This window comes from Rhineura floridana, chromosome 11 (assembly GCF_030035675.1).
Source record: "Rhineura floridana isolate rRhiFlo1 chromosome 11, rRhiFlo1.hap2, whole genome shotgun sequence".
In the NCBI taxonomy this organism is placed as follows: domain Eukaryota; kingdom Metazoa; phylum Chordata; class Lepidosauria; order Squamata; family Rhineuridae; genus Rhineura; species Rhineura floridana.
In genome coordinates, this window is record NC_084490.1 from 28,509,143 (window position 1) to 28,531,349 (window position 22,207).

A 22,207-nucleotide genomic window follows, 5' to 3' on the forward strand; every position below is an offset into this window, starting at 1 on the left:
CCTGTTGGCCAGAGCCAGTGCTTCCCTGCTGGCTCATATGTGAAGCTCCCAATGGAGCCGGCGTTCAGCCAAGGTGGCAGCTCCCAAGATGAAGGAGAATCCCATGGAGCTCTCTGCTGGCTTTTCCTCCGCCATCCCCCCTTCCACCAGTTCCCCAGCAATTGGATTGCTCTGTTACCATTTTCTTTCTTTAATTCTTCTGCAAAGAAAAATGTTTTCATATTATGTAGACATTTTAAAATAAAAAAATGCAAACCCCCAGAATAATTAGGGCCCAGTCAGATGTAACATATAGGAACTACTTTTAACAAAACTTTGCAGAAACTGCAAGCGCTGCAGTTTTGATTTGAGGAATCACAGGAGGGGAGGGAATAGCTAATCCTTTTTCTCTCTGTCATTTGCTGAAGCTAAGGTTTATTTTTGGTTTCCTGATTGTACTTTGTTCGAGTGAATTAAACTGGTTTGGACATAACACTAAACATGGTTTCCTCTCATTCGTGTGTGTATGTGGGAGGAGCAAAGTAGGCATGATCTGCTTGTTAACAAGTGAGCCATTAACTGTGGCTTACTCTGGCATGTGGATGCAGCCATTGAGTTTGCAGTATACTTATTTCATTGAGAGAAACACAGAAATATTATATTTTGAACAGATGAAAAGGTTTCCTGAAAAGGTGAAACATTTTATTAGATTTACAATTTTCTGCTTTTAATTGTTCTGCAAAAGAAAATATAAGGTTCTGGCCTAAAAACAGTTTCAAAATAAAAATCCAATATAATCAAAATTTTGCAACACATTTGTCATACCAATTCAGAGAAGTGAAGCAATATTTGGACTAGATCAATGGGTTGTTTAAATGCTGGAAGTTTTTTATGAGATTTACCATTTTCTACCTTTAATAGACCTGAAAGGAAGATAAATTTGGTTTTCAGAGGAACAAGAGAAAATTGAAATATGTACAAGAAAAACATTGAATCTGTAGTGTTTTTATTTCATAGGGAGAAACTGAATAAATGGTTATGTTTTAATTACATAAAGTGGTTGCTGAAAAACTCGGTCTCTGTCTCTGTCTCTCTCTCACACACACACAGATTGTATTGGAATAAACAGTGTCCCAAAAATAAAACTCCTGCTCTAAGGCATGGGTTTTGTTTTACTCCCTTTTCCTTCCCATCTTTCATCAGAATGGAAGCCTGCAAGGACTTGTCTCAGTGTTGACTATTGTATTGCATCTGTGCCCGCCCACCACAATCCAGTGCTTCCCTGGATCTCACCATCCCCCTGTCCTACTCCTTGTCACCCTGGTCAGTAGTACCACATGACATGACTGTCAAAAATGTAGTAATAAACATTCCTCTTTTTAAGAGTCTTTTGAAGGATGTATGCTTTTTCATACCCTCCTCTAATCATAGGGTGGTTTTCCTAAGCAGAGATGCTGTTTGAGGGGATTTTGTTTTTTACTTGAGTGTTTCCTGTGTTTGACCTGCTAAATCTAAATCTGCCTGTATCTAAGTAATCTACTTTAGCTTTGACCTAAATACATGTGTGATGCTAAAGCCAAAGTGGTTGATGTCAATTCCCTTCCAGCACAATCTTGCAAATTTACAGCCATCATATCAGCCAGATGGAGTAATATTATTCAAGTCTAAAAATAGCTACATTTGCTGATTATTTGCTTCTGAGCCCAGTTCAAGGAGCTGGTACGTACCATTAAAGCCCTAAATAGCTTGGGACTCAAATATTCCAAGAAGAGCCTCCTCCCAGACCAACTTGCCCATGCCTTAAGATCTTTCAAAGAGGCCCTTCTCGAAGAACCTGCCTAGCAGAGCTACTTTATGTATGCATGAAGGAGAGGGTTTATCTCTTGTGGGGATGCCCCAAACTTGGAATGAACTCCACATGGAGGTGCTATTGAGATAAACATTCCAATATTTTCAGTGTCAAGTTAAAACATATGTGTTGCTCAGACATGTGAAGAGTTAGGCTGCGTCAACCTGCGTCAACCTTATGAAATCCATAGCTGAATTCCCACAACAACCAGCAATGCAGATGCAAAAGTCCAAACAGGAATTGCAGGTGTGGCAATGTTGCACACACTGTATTGAATTGTAGAAAACAGAAAAGAATGTGGTGGAGGCATACTGTATCTTCATTGCTAAAGAACATATATTCCCACCACAAATGTGCAGAACATCACACAAGACTGACCTTTTTCTGCCTCTAATTGTTCCTTTTCTGTCTCAAATTGTTCTGTAAAGGAAACAAAATTCAGATGAAGCACAAGTTTAAAACGAAAATGCATCCCAATAAAATCAAGAGTTTGAAACATTTGACAAAGTGAGAAACCTAGAATAAAACAGCAGTCCTGAGTCATGGAAGCCAGCGTAATTTAAATCTGCTTAGTTAAGATGGCATAAAGAATGCTAGATCCAAACCCCATTCAGGAGCAAAGCTGCTGCTGGCTGAACTGGCCCAAGCTTGGCAGAGGGAAAACAAGTCTGTAAAATGAAGTTTGACTTACACCACCCTTTTTTTGCTGGTGTAAATTCAGCTGGGTTGCCAGGTCATGTGACTGAGCTGAAGGGAGTTAGGATTCAGCATAAGTCCCCTCCCCCATCCTGTCCTTGGAATAACCATTTTTCAGGGCTCACACTGGCGTAAGTTACGCTGGACATGGTTAGCCAGCTTATGTTGGCATAGCCAGTTTATGTTGGCATAGCCAGCTGAGCCGGAAACCAGCTGGTTGAAACAGAGGTCCTCTAGATCCTAACTCACTCATCTGCATGGATATTGGGTTTGGATTTTACCTTGAGTAACTGCAACATTGTTCAGCTGAAAACGGAAAGATTTAACTAGACCTACCTTTTCCTGTTCCATTATTTTGAAAAGGAAAAAAGATTGTTTTTCTGCTGCAGAATAAATTCTAAAATAAAGCCACCAAGAAATTATGAAGTTTCCAGTGTGTGTTTCCCCCCCACAAAGAAAAGACATGTTTTACTACTTCTTTACCATTTCATGAATCTGGCTGCCTTTCTATCCTTGTTCGGTCCAAACTCCAGTCATTTACATTTGAACAATCCCATTGTGTGTCTAGTAGGGATGGAAAGAGCTGTCATTTTTGGGTCTCTCTGTTTCACATTTTTCCTATCTTAAAGTCAGCTCTCCACATTTCTGCAGCAATTGGTGATTTTTTTAAAAAAAATCCTCATGAAAATTCTCCAGCATTTTAGTGTGATTTTCTCCTAATAAACACATTTTTGTGGGCAGTTTTGACTAATTTACACATTTTGCAAGCAATATATCCTAATATAATGCATTTTGTATGTTATTTTCATGCATATATTTATTTTTATGCACACTTTCCCCTAACATACACATCTTTGTAAACATTGAACTACACTGCAAAGTTTAAATAAGTGCAGATTTCGAGAGATGGCTGTGTTTCAGTTCTCATATAGTTTCAGAAAGTGTGAATTTTATAGATTCGGCTTCAAATGTGAACAGAATTGAATTTCTCGCCCATCCCTACTGTCTGGGCCTCTGTTGCAGCCCTGCTGGATCTGTAGTACTACCTCCCCACTTATATAGCAACCATTAAACTTTTTGGTGTCTGACTTTTTCTGTCTCTATCATACAAATAAACTAACAGTGTAATTTAAGCCCTAGATCCACTGGGAGGAGACAGTTTGGATTGGGAGGTTCTTGGATTTTCCCAGCTGATCCAGGTTTCAGCCAGAGCAACATTGGCTTAAAACTCAGCTAGTGGAATTTATGCCAGGATAAATTCCCCAGAAGGGGCATTCTGTGGTGGGACAGGACAAGGACAGACTTACACCTATTCCATACCCTTTCAGCTTTGTCACATGATGTAGCAACCTGACAGAATTTACCATGAAAAAGTGTGGTGCCAGTCAAATCCCTCCTGAGATTTCTCCTGAATGGAGTTTGGAACGGGGTAACCTATGCTGGCGTAATTTATGCTGCCATACTTTACTTTAGCTTTCTACAGTTTGGATTGCTGTGTAAGCTATTGGTCCAGGCAATGTGGGTTTGGGTAGTTTGTGTATTATTTTGCATTAACTAACTATCTTGCTATTACCTAATATTGCATTTGACACCTCTAGCCTCAAAGCCTTTTTACTCACTGTAGGTCATTTTGGCTGCAAGAAATAAATATCATTTTATTTGAATTTACAATGAGACTCAGCTGTCTTTAGCTAATTCTCCCGAGTGATTAAAAGTGTATTAGCACAGTGCAATGTCTATTGGGGTATGCAATGACCTCCAGATTAAAGATCCCCCAAAGCGTACATCTGTAAATGCACATATCTACAGATGAGTTTGCATAGACATGTAACCTGGGACACAGGCAGGCCTGGTAACATCATAAACCCATCTAAGATGTGAGGAGAACTTCTGAATAGGGCTTAAATGTTATGCTAAGAGCACAATATAAACCCAAGATCTGCCAGAGTGAGCAAGTTAGAATCTGGTGGATCTTTGTCTCAGCCAGCTGGTTCCTGGCTCAGTCTGGCTATGCCAGCATAATTCACTCATCCTGGCTCAGCCAGTGCTACACCGGCTTGACTTGCTCATCCCAGCACAGCTGGCTGAGCCAAGACCGGCATAACTTATGCCAATGCAAGGTTCCCCCCCATGGGTGTTCCAGAAGTGTGGCAGGGGTAGACCTCAGGGAAGGAGACCTATGCTGCATCCTAACTCTGTTCAGCTCATTGATACTATGAAAATAATCCTCCCTCCGCTGAAACTGCTGGAGGGAAGCCTGCATTAATGCCCAAGGAAGCATCCCTCCAGAACAGCTTTGGGATTGGCGTGAGTTATTTCCTCAAGGACAGCAGCAGGGGGAGGAAAGGGATAAAGCTGCCATATTTAATAGCAAGGCTACTTCGGCCATGGGAGATTTAGAATTTAGCTTTTTTAGAAAAGGAAAAATAAGCTTTTCACTTTAAGAATGTTGCAAACCAAGAAACGATGGCGTTTCCAGTGTGTTTATTTTACAGAGAAAAAGAGAGATGCAATAAATGTTTATGTTTTGACTAGAAAACTGGTTGTTTAAAAGCTGAAAGATGTTATGAGACTTACCTATTGTTGTTTTTAGGTGGTCTGAAAGGAGAACATATATGGTTTATCTTAAGAAAGAGGTTCAAAATTAAATTAAATTATGATTAAGCTAATCAAATTTGCAATATTTTTGTCTCACAGTTTGAGAGATCTAGAATACATGAAGAAATATTTTGATTTGTTCATTGGATTATTTAAATGCTGAAACTTACCATTTTCTGTCTTTAATTGTTCTGCAAAGAAAGATATTTTGTTTATTTATTTATTTATTAAATTTACATCCCGCTGTTCCTCCCAGAAGGAGTCCTGGGTGGCAAACAAAAACATTAAAGGCACTTTAAAACATCTTTAAAACAAAACACTTTAAAAACATATTAAAACATCTTTAAAAAAACAACTTAAAAAACATCTCAAAAAGGAATTCCAACACAGATGCAAACGGCATATTTGGTTTTCATGCAAATAAAACAATTCAAAATATCACCAGGATATGCATAAGATTTGTGGTATTTTTTTCACTGAGAGTAATGTAATACATTATTATAATTTTATTACATCAACTGATTGTTTAAAAGTTGGAAGATATTACAAGACTTAGGGCTCAATCCAACCCACCCTTCTACCAGGCTGGGGTGAGTTGGATGCCACGGAGCACCAGCTGCACCAAGCTTCGCTGGCAGCAGCCCTCTACTGCAGCAGAGATGTTGCTCTGCCAGGAACCTGCCAGTGCTGCTGGAGGTCTGCCAGGGACGGCCAGCCCGGCAGATGAAACTCCAGCTGAAGGCAGCAGAAGGTCAGAAAATGGGGTGTTCTGGAAGTGTGGGGGGGAAGCTGTAGGGGGGTCATACACGAGATACTCCTTGAATCCAGACCCCTTCCCTGGGTCCCAATCCCCCTTCAAACTCTGCTGATAATTTTAAAAATGGCCCATTGTATCTTATAGGGAGTTCTTATTTCAAAGGAGGCCTGTTGGCCAGAGCCAGTGCTTCCCTGCTGGCTCATATGTGAAGCTCCCAATGGAGCCGGCGTTCAGCCAAGGTGGCAGCTCCCAAGATGAAGGAGAATCCCATGGAGCTCTCTGCTGGCTTTTCCTCCGCCATCCCCCCTTCCACCAGTTCCCCAGCAATTGGATTGCTCTGTTACCATTTTCTTTCTTTAATTCTTCTGCAAAGAAAAATGTTTTCATATTATGTAGACATTTTAAAATAAAAAAATGCAACCCCCCAGAATAATTAGGGCCCAGTCAGATGTAACATATAGGAACTACTTTTAACAAAACTTTGCTGAAACTGCAAGCGCTGCAGTTTTGATTTGAGGAATCACAGGAGGGGAGGGAATAGCTAATCCTTTTTCTCTCTGTCATTTGCTGAAGCTAAGGTTTATTTTTGGTTTCCTGATTGTACTTTGTTCGAGTGAATTAAACTGGTTTGGACATAACACTAAACATGGTTTCCTCTCATTCGTGTGTGTATGTGGGAGGAGCAAAGTAGGCATGATCTGCTTGTTAACAAGTGAGCCATTAACTGTGGCTTACTCTGGCATGTGGATGCAGCCATTGAGTTTGCAGTATACTTATTTCATTGAGAGAAACACAGAAATATTATATTTTGAACAGATGAAAAGGTTTCCTGAAAAGGTGAAACATTTTATTAGATTTACAATTTTCTGCTTTTAATTGTTCTGCAAAAGAAAATATAAGGTTCTGGCCTAAAAACAGTTTCAAAATAAAAATCCAATATAATCAAAATTTTGCAACACATTTGTCATACCAATTCAGAGAAGTGAAGCAATATTTGGACTAGATCAATGGGTTGTTTAAATGCTGGAAGTTTTTTATGAGATTTACCATTTTCTACCTTTAATAGACCTGAAAGGAAGATAAATTTGGTTTTCAGAGGAACAAGAGAAAATTGAAATATGTACAAGAAAAACATTGAATCTGTAGTGTTTTTATTTCATAGGGAGAAACTGAATAAATGGTTATGTTTTAATTACATAAAGTGGTTGCTGAAAAACTCGGTCTCTGTCTCTGTCTCTCTCTCTCTCACACACAGATTGTATTGGAATAAACAGTGTCCCAAAAATAAAACTCCTGCTCTAAGGCATGGGTTTTGTTTTACTCCCTTTTCCTTCCCATCTTTCATCAGAATGGAAGCCTGCAAGGACTTGTCTCAGTGTTGACTATTGTATTGCATCTGTGCCCGCCCACCACAATCCAGTGCTTCCCTGGATCTCACCATCCCCCTGCCCTACTCCTTGTCACCCTGGTCAGTAGTACCACATGACATGACTGTCAAAAATGTAGTAATAAACATTCCTCTTTTTAAGAGTCTTTTGAAGGATGTATGCTTTTTCATACCCTCCTCTAATCATAGGGTGGTTTTCCTAAGCAGAGATGCTGTTTGAGGGGATTTTGTTTTTTACTTGAGTGTTTCCTGTGTTTGACCTGCTAAATCTAAATCTGCCTGTATCTAAGTAATCTACTTTAGCTTTGACCTAAATACATGTGTGATGCTAAAGCCAAAGTGGTTGATGTCAATTCCCTTCCAGCACAATCTTGCAAATTTACAGCCATCATATCAGCCAGATGGAGTAATATTATTCAAGTCTAAAAATAGCTACATTTGCTGATTATTTGCTTCTGAGCCCAGTTCAAGGAGCTGGTACGTACCATTAAAGCCCTAAATAGCTTGGGACTCAAATATTCCAAGGAGAGCCTCCTCCCAGACCAACTTGCCCATGCCTTAAGATCTTTCAAAGAGGCCCTTCTCGAAGAACCTGCCTAGCAGAGCTACTTTATGTATGCATGAAGGAGAGGGTTTATCTCTTGTGGGGATGCCCCAAACTTGGAATGAACTCCACATGGAGGTGCTATTGAGATAAACATTCCAATATTTTCAGTGTCAAGTTAAAACATATGTGTTGCTCAGACATGTGAAGAGTTAGGCTGCGTCAACCTGCGTCAACCTTATGAAATCCATAGCTGAATTCCCACAACAACCAGCAATGCAGATGCAAAAGTCCAAACAGGAATTGCAGGTGTGGCAATGTTGCACACACTGTATTGAATTGTAGAAAACAGAAAAGAATGCGGTGGAGGCATACTGTATCTTCATTGCTAAAGAACATATATTCCCACCACAAATGCTTTTTATAGTCATTTATTGCCTCTGTCTCCAGTACTTTGAGGGATACTGCTTTAGAGCAGTATTTCTGAAACAGTGGGCCTTGGGCCACTTTTGGGTGGGCCTCAGTGCCACAGGCTGCCCAGTGCCCTCTCACTTACCTGCCCTGCCCCCTACTGTGGCACAGCTTGTGTGCTGGACCAGTGCCAGAACCAAAAACTGCTTTGATGCTGAGTAAGGTGGCCAGGAGCCAGAAAAGTTCAAGGGGGTGAAGGGGGGGAGATGAGGGAAGGAAGATCTTCCTCCTCTGAGGAGAAAAGCCAGAGGAGATGTTAAAGGAAATTAGAAATACGATTCATATTTATATATGTATGTATTATTGACGAGGGAAATTATTAGTATAATTATTATTAATAATAATGAATGGACTGGGGATAGAAGGGAAGGGATAAAAGAAGAATGAAAAAAACTGGCTGTTTGTGAGGAGGTGAAAAATAAGGAGAAGCTGAGAGTGAAAGGCGAATGGGAGAAGAAATTACAAAAGAAAATTTCTCCATGTAAAAGAGTCAAATTAAAAATCCTTTGAGGGGCATGTGGAGGTGGGAAGAGAAAAAGAATAAAAAACTTATCCACTTTGTGCCTCTTGGTCAGCAATTCTGCGTAAAATCCAGAACAAATGTCTGCACCTAGCTTCAGGAAAGCAAAGGAATGCAGCTCCTTGCAACAAAGAAAATGCAGTGACAAAGAAGTTAGCAATTTTCAAAGATGGATTTGATATCAGAAAGTAATGTCAGTAATTGCCAACTGATTATGCCAAATTCTCCCTCCATCTGCAACCATTTTGTGACTGATGGACCTCAGATGTTCAGCCATCTCAAGCAGCGCTTAGAAGTAGAAAGCTTGAGAACCTCTGCTTTATAATATTATTATTGTTGTTGTTATATCCTGCCCTTCCTCCCAGAAGGGTGCCCAGGTGGCAAACAACAACACTGAACTCTAAAACATCTTAAAAAGAAACTTTAAAATATATTAAAAGAAAGCATATTTAAAAACATCGTAATTTTTAAAGAATTCGAGAGAGAATACAATGAAATGAAATAAAATTGTAGGTCTTTTGTCAGATCGAAGAAAGGAAAGCAGTAATCAGACTTTTACAGCATCTGTAAAGATCATGTACTGGGTTAGTATGCGTATATCAATGCTCCAGCACATGTTGACTGTATACATTAGTGATGTGTTCTCTTCAAGTCATTTCACTAAATCAAAATAGGATATAAATCAACAATTTAGCAAACGTACAATTAATTCAGTTTTAGAAAAGAAAAAATCTAGACTTTAAATACATAAGTAGAGAGCAAAAAGAAAATGGGCAGACAGTAAAGTTCTAAATGCTGATCTTGCTATACTCCAAGGAGCCTTAGCTTAAATACGGTTCAGAGGGTTGGGGTCTTCCCATCAGGCTAGGCGGCTTATAGCTGTCACCCACATCTCTCCTCCAGAGGAGGCTGACTCGACTATGACTTCCATCATCTCTGGCCACTGGCCATGCAGACTGGGGCTGATGGGAGTTGGAGTTGGAGTCCAACAATGTCTGGAAGGCCATCATCCCTGGCCACTGGCCATGCTGACTGGGGCTGATGGGAGTTGGAGTCCAACAATGTCTGGAAGGCCACAGGTTCCCTATCCTTGATTTAAATGAAGCTGTGCTTCTTTATTAATCATATATCCTTTATTAATCATATATATGTAAAATGGGGGGGAATGTCTTTCAAATATTGGCAACCCAGGCAGTTAGTTGGGCTGGACCTTTGTATAGAAATGTACACTTCACACTTTTACTCTGGATTTTAAGAACAAAACATATGGTGTTAAGTGACCCACAGAGTGCAAAAACATTTGGACATCTATAATAAGATTTTATGGGACATCATTATCATCCAGCTGCAGGAAATGAAATGAAAAACCTCTAGTTGAGCTAACATGATTTTTCCAAATTAAAATAAAATAAGTTTTTAAATAACAATTTAAAGTTAATTTTGGCCTTTTTAGTTTGCAGGACTTTGCTCCACAATCCTTTCTAGATACATTCAGATACTGTTACAAAATGAATCTCCTGCCCTGGAACAACAAATCTCTGTGTCTTGGGAATGTTGTGGCTACAAAGGCAGGGTTATGCCTCTGCCTTGTCTCCTGATACAACTGGGTAATTGAAAGTAGGTTGAAAACACTGCAATTAGATCAAAGAAGATGCAAAATGCCTGATACTTAAAAAAATCAGAACATTAACTCACCCTTGTTTTTAGCAAAATACCAGCCCATCAGTATGAGTAACAAGAGGAAAGCTGAAAAGAAATCAAGTGTAACTTTTTAAAACACACATACTGTACATAACTTACAAGAACCAAAGAATACTTAAATAAAGCTGGAATGTTCTGAAAATCTCAGTGTTGACCTTATCCACAAGGATTGTTTTTTCCTATTTCTTGTCTCATTCCTTGATCTCAACAAGAAGCAAGTTTTTTTTAAAGAAAAACTGGTTCTGCTAAAAAGAGAAACTGTTCAAGCATATGATATGCATTATGAGCTATATACACTTGCGATTTTCTAAAGTAAAGGAAGCTCAGTCTTTGTCCAGCTTTACTCTGGCAACAGGCAGGAACCTACAGAAGCAGAGGGAGTGAGCAGCAAAAAGAAGAGGGCCAAGGACTGTATTCAGGACTCTATATTGTATGAGATCTGAATGTTTGTAAGAGGGCTGTTCAATGATACTCAACTGAACACTAATAAAATATATATTTTTAAAAAAGCTGAAGTGCTTGCCTGAGCTCAGCATGCACCTGTCAGATCCCAGGAGCCTTGTTCATATATACAATGATGCACATAACTGTCTTTAAATATTTATGTAGTAACAAAATTATGCTGCAGTAATATCGTACTACCTGTGGCTTGACTCTTATATATATTATAAATTGTGTATAATTAATCTAGCTTTTAAAAAATAAAAGAAAGTATGGATGGTTTGGGTATAAGAGGATACTTGATGCAAGAGTCAGCACGATGTGGGCAATGTTTGATGAAGTCAGACCCACCAAATTCTGTGCCTAAACCCATCTAAAATGGTTTCCTTCTCCATTCCTATTAATAACTTTTGGGTTGGTCAATATGAACTTCCTGACTCCTCACAGCAGCAGCAGAAGAGGGCAAAAACTGGAAACAGCTGTGGCTCTGGGGGTTTGTTCTGTAAAATGGAAAGGGGAAAAATCCATTTTTTTAATCCAATGCAAAACGTAGATGGGAAGGAGGGCTGACACCATGAAAGGCAAGCACCATTATATCTATTTGTAATTATTTTTAATTATCATTTATGAAATAAATGAATAAATGTGCCATAATTCCTTATGCTGCATAGAACATTTTTTGACAAATTCCATACCTACCCCCTTTTATCTAAGGAAACTTACACAGAGAACCAAAAAGACAGAACTTCCAGATTTCACTATTCTGGCTGTGGATCTCTGAAAAACAAAAGCAGGCTTTATAAATTAACCCATTGCTACAGGTTCTGCCCACCCATTGGAGCCACAGTTTTCCAGAGGCTCATATAAGCTCAGAGTTCATCTTAGATTGTGTCTCATGGCCTTCACCTCCTAGGATTGGGAGGAAGTTTTGGCCCAGCTTTTTTTCCTTTTCCATATTCACGAAAGGTCACAAGGGGACAAAAAGACTCCCAAAGTTCAGGAAAAGGACAGATGCTCTGGGATGTGTTTATGTGTGTGTGTACCTAGTTACATTTTATAAAGTCAAGCCATGGCTTGGCAAAGTCTGCACTGCTTGGTGACTTGCCCTGGTGCATTCCCGGGATAAAAAGATGGCTGCACCCATAGATAGCTATTTCTCTATATAATGCAAAATTTAAACACAAAATCCAAGAAGATCAAAATCTCCTGAGTGTACCGGAAGGGGGAAGGCAGATTTTAAGTCACACTTTTTCATTGGTGCACCCTCTCTGCAGAGTTTAGACCAGAAGCGGTGAAGCTAGGGCCCTCTAGATGTTGCTGAACTACAACTCCCATTATCCTGGCCATTGGCCATGCTGTCTGCGGTTGATGAGAGCTGTAGTTCAGCAACACCTGGAGGGCCACACATTCACCACCCCCGGTTTATACTATACATACTGTCCTGTTGGATGAACTATAAGGTATGTAACATTTTCAGCCTTGGATTGCATTGACTGACTGACTCATCCCTTGGCTTGGATAAGGATAAATGACAATTCAGTCAAAACTTGGCCATTGCTTTTTTGGATCCAACTCTTGACAGAGGTATGTGCAAGGAGGGGACGGGTGGTAAACAGTCCTAACAGCTTCCTTTTTTTTCTTTCCCACCTTTTAACATGTTCCCAATTCCATGCTCACAACCGATAATAAATATTTGGACAACCTGTTACAGGATCCTAAATTTTATTTTTTAAAGGGTAAAAACTTTAAAAATTCTTTCTATTGTTGGAAATTCTGCATCACTGTCATTGGGATAGTCCCACAAAGAGTGGTATAAAGTTTCAAATATAACTGTACTGGGTCCTTTTTCCATGACTTGGTTCCTATTCCTTACTTTTTTTTTGATGATCATGACTTTCTTAAAACATTCTTTCTTAACCCATTCTGGCAAACTGTTTTTTTGGCAGGAGATCAAGATAGCATAATTTAAACATCTAAATAGGACTATCACACTTTTGGAAGCATTCCTGAAACGCTGAATTTGTGATGCCCCCCCAACTCACTGGTATACCAACACAGGTGATGACTGCAGTAGAAAACCAACCACAAAAGTGGGGTAGCACCACTAGAAGGCAGAAAAGGGAGAAGGGAGGAAACTCCCAGTTCTTAAAAAGAGAGAGTTTATTGTGAGCCCAATACATTTTGGAAAAAATCCTTTCTCAAAGGGATATTTTAGCAATAATTCTGGCACACCAGCAATACATGCCCTTGAGAAAGGATTCTCCCCCCCCCTGTATATAGCACAGTGGGGAGGACAGCCTGGCTAGGAGTCCAGAGTCAAATCCCCGCTCGTGTCTTCTGGGTGTCAAGGGCCAGGAAAAGATCACCCCCACAGTGAGTGGCTCAGGGGTTATGTGCTCTGCCACCTGCGCAGCCGTGGGCAAGCTGCATAGTCCCAAGGAGCCCAGTTGCCCCCCAGCTGGCAGATGCAGACAAGGAAGGGGCTGGCTTGTGCCACTGTGGCAAGCTGAACAGGCCCTAGCCAGCTGGGTAGGACTAGCCTCAGAGAGAGGCAATGGTAAACCCTCTCTGAATACCGCTTACCATGAAAACCCTATTCATGGGGTCGTCATAAGTTGGGATCAACTTGAAGGCAGTCCATTTTCATTTTCATGTGTTGCAATAGAAACCTATTTTATAGCACTATTAGGTGCAGAAGCCAAAGAAGCAAAACTCCAAACAAAACAGATGTCTTTGGACATCCAGTTCCATGTGGGCCCATGGTCCACCATGAACATGAATGAGTGAGCAGATGCCCGCTATCAGCTCAGTCACCTTGTATGGGCCCAACTGGCATTATGATCTGTGGCCATAACTTTACCTCCAGGAATAGGCTCAAATTCAGGGAGACCCTCATTCTGAAGTTCTCATCATACAGAATTAAAGTCAAGACATCCCCTGTAAATGATATCCAGATACTTTACCAGCACTGAACAACACTTGGGCTGCATCTGTAGGATCCAGTTGGATGGATACTTAAATTCTGATCCTCACATTAATCTGAGAGATATGGATCAGGTCAATTGATATCCGAGTGTTCAAATATTAAATTCTTCAAGCATCCTTAGTTGTACTGAATACATGGTTTTTGTGTATCCCCATCCACCCACAACTCACAACCTAATGCTTTCACTACTAGCCATTTATTTTAACCTACAGCAGTTTTGGCCTGCATGTCCAAAATATTTTAGGAATCATTTGAGTGAGTTCTAGTGCCTTCCCTGCTCCATCCAACTGTAGATTAGCCCAACCTGCTTATGTTGCTGCATGCCTTTGAGTATAATCAATCAATCAATCAATCAATCAATCAGGAAGCTGTTCATCCCCCCCCCCAAGCAGACTACAGTGCAAGATTGCTGGGTTGCAAACAATTCAGTGAATGGAGCGCTCTACTATGGATAGTGGGCTTGTTTTACAACATTTGGTGGAAAAATTTACATCTAAACCAGGGGGAGCCCTCTACACAGCCTTTATCGATTTTAAATCAGCCTTTGACCTGATACCAAGAGATAGACTCTGGGAAAAATTTGAGGCCACTAACATCGACAGGCGCTTTCTAGCACTTATATGCTGTTTATACGAAAATACCCAATTACGCATAAAGTGCAATAGCGCTGGCCATCTGTCTAGGCCCATTCCCACTTTTAAGGGTGTTAAACAGGGGTGTATTCTAGCCCCTACTTTGTTTAACTTCTATATTAACTCCCTGGTCAAAGGTTTGGTGCTGGTTTCCTCCCACCAACCCAGTTTGTCAAATAGGACTCTGTCTATTCTTTTTTACGCTGATGATGCAGTTCTTTTATCCTTGACAAGCATTGGTCTGAGATGCTTGCTGAGTGCGCTTGCCAGTTATTGTAATAAAGAATTATTGGTAATCAACCACGATAAATCGAAGGTTGTGGTGTTTACCAGGAAGAAAGTAAAGCACCGATGGCAGATAAGTGGTCGCCCGACAGAACAGGTCACATCTTACAGGTATCTAGGGATGACACTACATTCATCCAGAACATGGCATCTCCAAGCAAAAAATGTCATTGCTAATGCACAGAGGAGTACAAAGGCTCTCCTCTCCTTTTTCTATACTAAAGGAGGGCAGCATATTCCATCTGCCATACAGGTGTTTGTCGCTAAAGTTATTGCCCAATTGCTATATGACTCATAAATAAGTGTTTATGACAAATATGCCCCCTTTGAAATTGTCCAGTCTAAATTTCTGAGATCTATACTTGGCACTCCATGCTGTGTCCCTAATTCCATTCTGCGTCTAGAAGCAGGGCTCTTTTCGATTGAGGCCTGCATATGGATGAACAAGTTTAAGTTTTGGCTAAAAATGATGTTCTCTCCAGTGGGATTGGCCCCACTTACATTGACTGACATCTTCAAGACAAAATGGAAAAAAACCTTAAGCATGAAACTTTTAAGTCTAGGTTTCTCCCCACCGTTATTTTTCCGCTAGGCCACACTAAAGCTAAAATGGTCATTTTTCAGCGGATCCTAGACATTGAACTCCAAAATCACCTCTCCTTAGCTGCTGCCTATCCCAGTTTTAGTTATAACATAGGGGCTTTTGTACCCGCGCATTATTTGGCCACCCTGTCCATCCCTAGATTCAGAAAAGTGTTTACGTTGGCTAAGCTCAATGTTTTACCATCGGCACTTCTGGATGGCAGGTACCAAAAAATTCCATTTCCTGAGTGCATATGCCCCTGTGATGCGGGGGTAGTCGAGTCTGTGGGCCATGTTTTACTTCATTGTGTTTTTTATTGTGACCTTCGACTTGCGCTAATTACCCCAATTTTACAAAAAATCCCAGGTAGGGATGATGCATTTTATGTTAAATACCTTTTATCTGATCAATTTTTGCAAGTCTCAGCTAAAGTAGCCAGCTTCTATGCTGCAGCCATCAGATGCTGTAGAGCACTGTTAACTCAACAGCTCATAAAGACATGGGAGTCAGCTTTTAAATACAGTTTGTTTTAGCACTGTTAATGTTTGTATTTTATTGATATTCTGTTGTCTTGATGATTTGTTTTTGTATGCTGGTCTTTGACCGTAATAAATTTTATTCATTCAAACAATTCAGTTGTGTGGGGGCACATGTTGTGCATGGCTGAATAGAAGATTTCTGAAGCTTTCAGATTTACCTTCTACTGTCACCTCCAAGATTTTTTCTTTATAGACATCATCACACGTCATGGCACACACATACTGCCCACCGCTTGCTAGCTGCACCTGGAAAAGAGTCGCTTCAAGGCGCCCATTCTCATACTGTCCTCTGTAAGCGCCACTCTCGTCTCTCTCTTCTCTGCTGCTTTCTTGAACCTGGTGCTGCTTTGTGTTACTGTGGATGTACAGTGTTTGATTCCTGGAGCCTTCCCACTTATATAAGTGCACTTGCAACCTGGAGGATGTGCAGCCTCCTACTTGGCAGCGCAATATCACATCTTGTCCAATTTGGCCAATTTCAGGATAAACATTTCCAGCAATTGAAACTCCTGAACAGAGGAAAAAGATAATAACAATAAAGTATTGAACTGTTTACAGCTCTTTTAACATATACATGGCTGGATAAATTATATCCAAATATTTTACCAGCACTGAATCACACCAGGGGTACATAAATGTGTCTGCTTTAACGCTGGATCCAACCCATTGTTCCCAAGGCAATTCAGAGGAAATTAAACAGTGTGAATTTTTTGAAGTAAAACTAAATAAAGCAAATAAAATCCATTTAAAACAAATTCAGGGCAAATAGCAGGAAAAAATAGGGAAAGGAACAGACTTCTCGATGATTCCACTTAATTCTCCAAGTCCTGATTTTGCATATCTCTGAAGAGAAGCCAAAGGAAAATATTATGAAGCTCCTCAAAAGGGGAGCATTCCTAACATCCAGAGTCAAATCCAGAAGGCTCTTGCTTCTGTTGATAATTTCAGTTGTCAAGTGGATGGCACCTGGAGCAGAGTCTCATCAACTGACCTTAAAGCCCTGGGGTGAGGGTTCAAACAAAAGAATAGACTCCCTGAGAAAGTTTAAGCCCACATTTAAAGGCTGTAAAGGTCAAAACTTGGCATGTGCAATGAAAAAAAAATTCTTTTCATTTACATGAACATACTTGTTTCTTTTTGCCTTCATTTTAATTACATTTGTTTAGTTTTACCTTCATTAATGCTGCTTTCCTTTTCATTTTGTTCTTCCATCAATTTCAATGGACAAATAACTGCCTATATAACTTTGGTGTCTCCATTCAAATGATGCAAGATTTTCAGGCTTTGTACTACTTCCCCAGTGTCATATCTGCCACATTCAAGACAAACTGGTCAAAGAGCCCCCATTGTATGGGCAATTACAGTATGAATGTCCCATTATTTTCAGTAAAGATTAAAATTATATTTTCCTACTTGTAACTTTGATGTTTTCCATGAAAATGGCATGAAACTTCTAATCATTTTCTGGCTCTTTCTATACATGCATTCGCAAATAGCAAAATAGAATATTAGGAATGAACAAAAATTCTTGGGAGAAAATACTGCTTTTGGGGAATGGACCTATGTTAGGGACGAAAGGATTTGTCAGTTTCAGTGCTGTCAGGTCCTAACTTTTTCAATCTTAAATTCGGTTCTCCACATATTTCCAGCAATTTGCAATTTTTTAAAAAAAACTCCTCATGAAAATTCTTCAGCATTTTAGTGTGACTTTCTCCTAATAAATACATTTTTGTATAAGGTTTTGACTAATGTACACATTTTGCAAGCAATGTCTCCTAATATAGTGCATTTTAGGTTATTTTCATGAATATATTCATTTTTATGGAGACTTTCCCCTAATATATGCATTTTTGTTAACATTGCTTGGTTGGAGAACTGCACTACAAAATTTGGATAAGTGCGAATTTTGAAGGCTGGCTATGTTTTGCTTCTCATATTGTTTCAGAAAGTGTGCATTTTGGAAATTCAGCATTAAATGAAAACTGAATTGAATTTCTCCCCCATCCCTACCTCAGATCTACTTCCCTGAAATTCCAGTCTTGCCCATCATTGTAAAACTTCTCCAGAAATTTAAGATCAAGTGGCTCTCACCATAACACCTGACAATGGAAATATATTTTACAGTGCAAGCCTCTGCATGTCTATTCAGTAGTAAACCCTATTGGTTTCAATGAAGCTTACTCCCAGGTAAATGTATATAAAGTTGCAGCCTAAGGTGGGAATAAATTACACAGAAATAAATGGATACTTCTGAGTAATCATTAATAGGATTGTAAGGTAAAACTGTAATCATGTCCACATTTACCTGGAAGTAAGTCCCATTGAAGTCAATAAGTTACTTCTGAGTAGACAAATATAGGATTGTACTCTTTGAGGATTTGACTGGCACAATAAATTTGACTATCTGTTGGCTAATAAATGCAGGGCCAAAAATGCAAGAGTGAGTCATATAGAGGTGATTATTTCTCACAAGCACCCCTGACTTTGTTTATTATCAGGTGTGAAATGTTAACAACAACAAATGTTCTTAAAATGCTGCTAGTGTGCCATTTAATCTTGAATATATCCAATACCTCGTCTTTGAAATTGGCTGCAAAGACCCCAGTTACTTCTCATGTGATCCCTGGCAACAGCAGCAGGAAAGGGAAGGATGTTATTAACAAGTCTTATTCACACATTCTTTTCTTTTCTTTACCTCTAACATTCAGCTCATAGATAGCAACTTTGTGAAGCAAGCTAGATCTCACTGAACATTTATATTTCCCTGCATCTTCCTCCTGAATGTTACTTAGTTTCAGGAAAACATTTTCATTCCCAAGAATATTGCTTTTGGAGATCTCTGCTCTTTGTTCATAATCCTTCAAAAGCCACACTCTGCTCCTGGGTCCATTTGAACAAGAACACCTAGCATTAAATTTGTCTCCATAATAAACTGCTGGGCAGGTATCCCAATACAGCAGGTAAAAATAGATGGTCTTGCTCTTCCCAGGACTGATTCTTCTCCACTGCAGCTTCAAATGGGAGGGATCATATGTCTCGATCATATGGCATGGAAAAATGGCAACTCCCCCAGCAGTAACATTAATTGTACCTGGAAAACATTGATTTATGTTAATAACTCATATATTATATACCTCTACACAATAGTTCATATTCATGATTAGGGATGGGTGAGAATTTCAATTCAGTTCTCATTTAAACCCAAATTTACCAAATTTGCACTTTCTGAAACAATATGAGAAGTGCAACATAGCCATCTTTTGAAATGTGCACTTACTTGAATTTTGTGATGCAGTTTGCCAGCCAGTGTTTACAAAAATGCACATATTAGGGGAAATTGTGCATAAAAATGAATATGAAAATAATATACAAAATGCATTATATGATGAAAAATAGGTCAAAACTACCTATAAAAATGTATTAGGAGAAACTTGCACTAAAAAGCTGGAGAGTTTTCTTGAGGATTTTTTTTTAAAAAATCCGCAAATTGCTGCAGAAACGTGGAGAACTGAATTTAAGATTGGAAAAATCAGAACCGAAACTGACATACCATTCCATCCCTATTCATGATGGGACTGCGTAGTAAAGAGAAACCAGAACGTGACTGGGAAACATAGACGTGAATAGTGCTGAAATGACATTTTCTATAAACAGATTTGGCAAAATTTCAGAGTTCAAATTTGATTTTTTTAAAATAGCAAGATTGTTTTAGAATTTAATTTGTAAAACTGGAAGATATTGTTACAAGTTAACTTGAGTGAAGGTTCAGGTAAATATCAATTTACTACTGTCTACAGCTTGGATGGGGAACTTGTGGCTCTCTACATGTTGTTGGACTCCAGCTCCAATCAGTGCAACACAGTATGGCCCATGGCAAGGGAGAATGGGAGTTGTACTCCAACAACAACTGGAGGGCCACTGGTTCCCCATCCAGACTATGTCTTCAGTTAAAACTTATAGAACACACCTTATTAGATAGTCTGAGTGCTTTCCTGTAGCTGTTCAATGCAAAAGGAAACAATAGGGTGGGTTGAGATGAAATCTAACCTCTAACAAGCCATAGTGCATGGCTGCTGGGCTACACTCAACGCAATGGGTTACAAGTTGTGCAGGGCTGAAATAATATTTCTGAAAGTTCTAACCATTTGCGCTCTCAGATTTACCTTCTACTGTCACCTCCATGATTGTTTCTTTATGGACATCATCACACGTCATGGCACACACATACTGCCCACCGCTTGCTAGCTGCACCTGGAAAAGAGTCACTTCAAGGCGCCCATTCTTATACTGTCCTCTGTGAGCGCCACTCTCGTCTCTCTCTTCTCTGCTGCTTTCTTGAACCTGGTGCTGCTTTGTGCTATTGTGGATGTACAGTGTTTGATTTCTGGAGCCTTCCCACTTATATAAGTGCACTTGCAACCTGGAGGATGTGCAGCCTCCTACTTGGCAGCGTAATATCATATCTTGCCCAATTTGGCCAATTTCAGGATAAACATTTCCGATAATGTAAACCCCTGTCAAGAAGAAAAATAGGCAATAAAACAATTGGACTGTGTTTATATATCACTTTTTAAGAATTAATGTTACCAAGGCAGTTCATAGACAATTAAACAGTCTAGATATTTGAAGTAAAACAATTTAAAGTTATTTGAAACAAATCCAAATCTAAAGTAATGCAATAAGAAAGGAAAGGAAGAGTCTTCCAGTTTATTCCATTCAATTACCAAAGCCCTTGAAGACTAAAAGGAGGACAGGAATAGGCCTCTCAGGGAGAGCATTCCACAGTTCCAGAGCCACAACCAAAAGGGTCTTGCTTAGGGTGTTGGGCTCAATAGGTCCCTTCCAACTCTACTGTTCTTTGATTCTATTATTCCAATGGCAACCAATATCTGTTCTCAAAAAAATGGAAGCACAGAACCTCATTGACCAGGTAAAAAGTTGTGGGGGGGAAATTGTATGTGAGAATGTTCTCCTTGAGATAGTCAGGCCCTAGATTGTGTAGAGTTTTAAAGGGCTAAACCCCATATTGAATGGAGACCAGAAGCAAACAGGTAACGTAGGCAGATATTCTAGAGTAGTTGCAGTACTGTCACCCCAATACACACCTGTCAAAGGCTGGCAGTGCCATTTGTCCCAGATGAGGCATCTGAACCATTTTGAAAGGGAGCAGCTCATACAGCATATAGCCATAGCTGAAGCTGGAGGTCACCAAAGGAGTGTTCAGATGCCTACCAATGCCTTAAAAGGCTAGCCAACTGCCAATATGACCAAATGACCACACACACCCTGTCCATGTGCTGGGAATGTGTTGGAATGGGTTCTATGCATAATGGTGCCCCTTGGTGCCCCATGACCCCCCTCCATATCTTCTTTCAATGTGTGTATGTGTGTGGTAGAGGTGGGGAGGCTGACATGAAATAAAGTGACCAAGTTACTCTCTTCTAGTAGTGCCAGTTACTCTTTTCTAGTAGTGCCTTCCTTTAATGTGGTTGAGTAGATGCTGTGAGCTTTGTAGAAGCTCTATGAGGTAAGTTAAATTGACAGAAAAACAGTGACATGCCCTAGATCACTAATGTCACAGATGTTTACTCACTGAGTGGAGATTTTAATCTGCCTTTCCTATAACTAAACCAAACATTCTAACAACTGTGTCACACTATGTCCCAAATGTAAGACAAACAATTTTGTAACACAGGCATACCCCGCTTAACGTTGCTTCACTTAACGTCGCCTCACTATAACATGCATGCTCCATTCCACATACGCTCCTTAACGTTCGTGCGCTTCGCAATAACGTACACTTTATTGGCATGATGCTGCTGCCATCTAGTGGTGAATGTGTGCAGTACAAGTGAAGACAATTGCTTCACTTAAAGTTTCTTTTCACTTACTCTCTGGTCCCATTGCGAACGTTAAAGCGGGGTATGCCTGTATCTTCAAAATAAAGACAAGACTGGAACTCCGCTATGTTTACAGCTAACAATGACTCCATAATGAGTGATGGAATTGTTTCCTATATCATCATACTAAGCACATCTGTTCATCTTCCTGCATATGCTTGATTTTGTAGTAAAGGTTCAGAGAGTTGTGCACCATAGAACTCAAAAGTAATAACGCATGGTAACTTGAATGAGGAGAAATGGGGAAAAGCTGCAGAATTAGTCCACTTCCTGGTAAGAGGAATAAGACATGAGTGCAATTGAATGATGAAGGAACTTGTCAAGATGCCAACAATGGCC

General features: G+C 39.8%; 1 protein-coding gene across 3 annotated transcripts in view; it reads right to left on the minus strand.

Moving 5' to 3' along the window:
- Nucleotides 1-22,207, minus strand: part of LOC133367153 (butyrophilin subfamily 3 member A1-like) — a 44,774-nt gene that overhangs the window by 17,853 nt on the left and 4,714 nt on the right. For 2 of the 3 annotated variants that reach the window (XM_061591010.1, XM_061591009.1), the window contains exons 4-11: nucleotides 20,132-20,482; nucleotides 18,664-19,059; nucleotides 16,127-16,477; nucleotides 11,667-11,720; nucleotides 10,497-10,547; nucleotides 5,293-5,313; nucleotides 5,102-5,122; nucleotides 2,207-2,248 (exon numbers count right to left, since the gene is read on the minus strand). In XM_061591010.1, the coding sequence (XP_061446994.1) occupies nucleotides 2,207-2,248; nucleotides 5,102-5,122; nucleotides 5,293-5,313; nucleotides 10,497-10,547; nucleotides 11,667-11,720; nucleotides 16,127-16,477; nucleotides 18,664-19,059; nucleotides 20,132-20,482 (1,287 nt within the window). The remainder of the gene's footprint in view (nucleotides 1-2,206; nucleotides 2,249-5,101; nucleotides 5,123-5,292; nucleotides 5,314-10,496; nucleotides 10,548-11,666; nucleotides 11,721-16,126; nucleotides 16,478-18,663; nucleotides 19,060-20,131; nucleotides 20,483-22,207) is intronic. The other variant, XM_061591011.1, reaches the window with a different exon arrangement.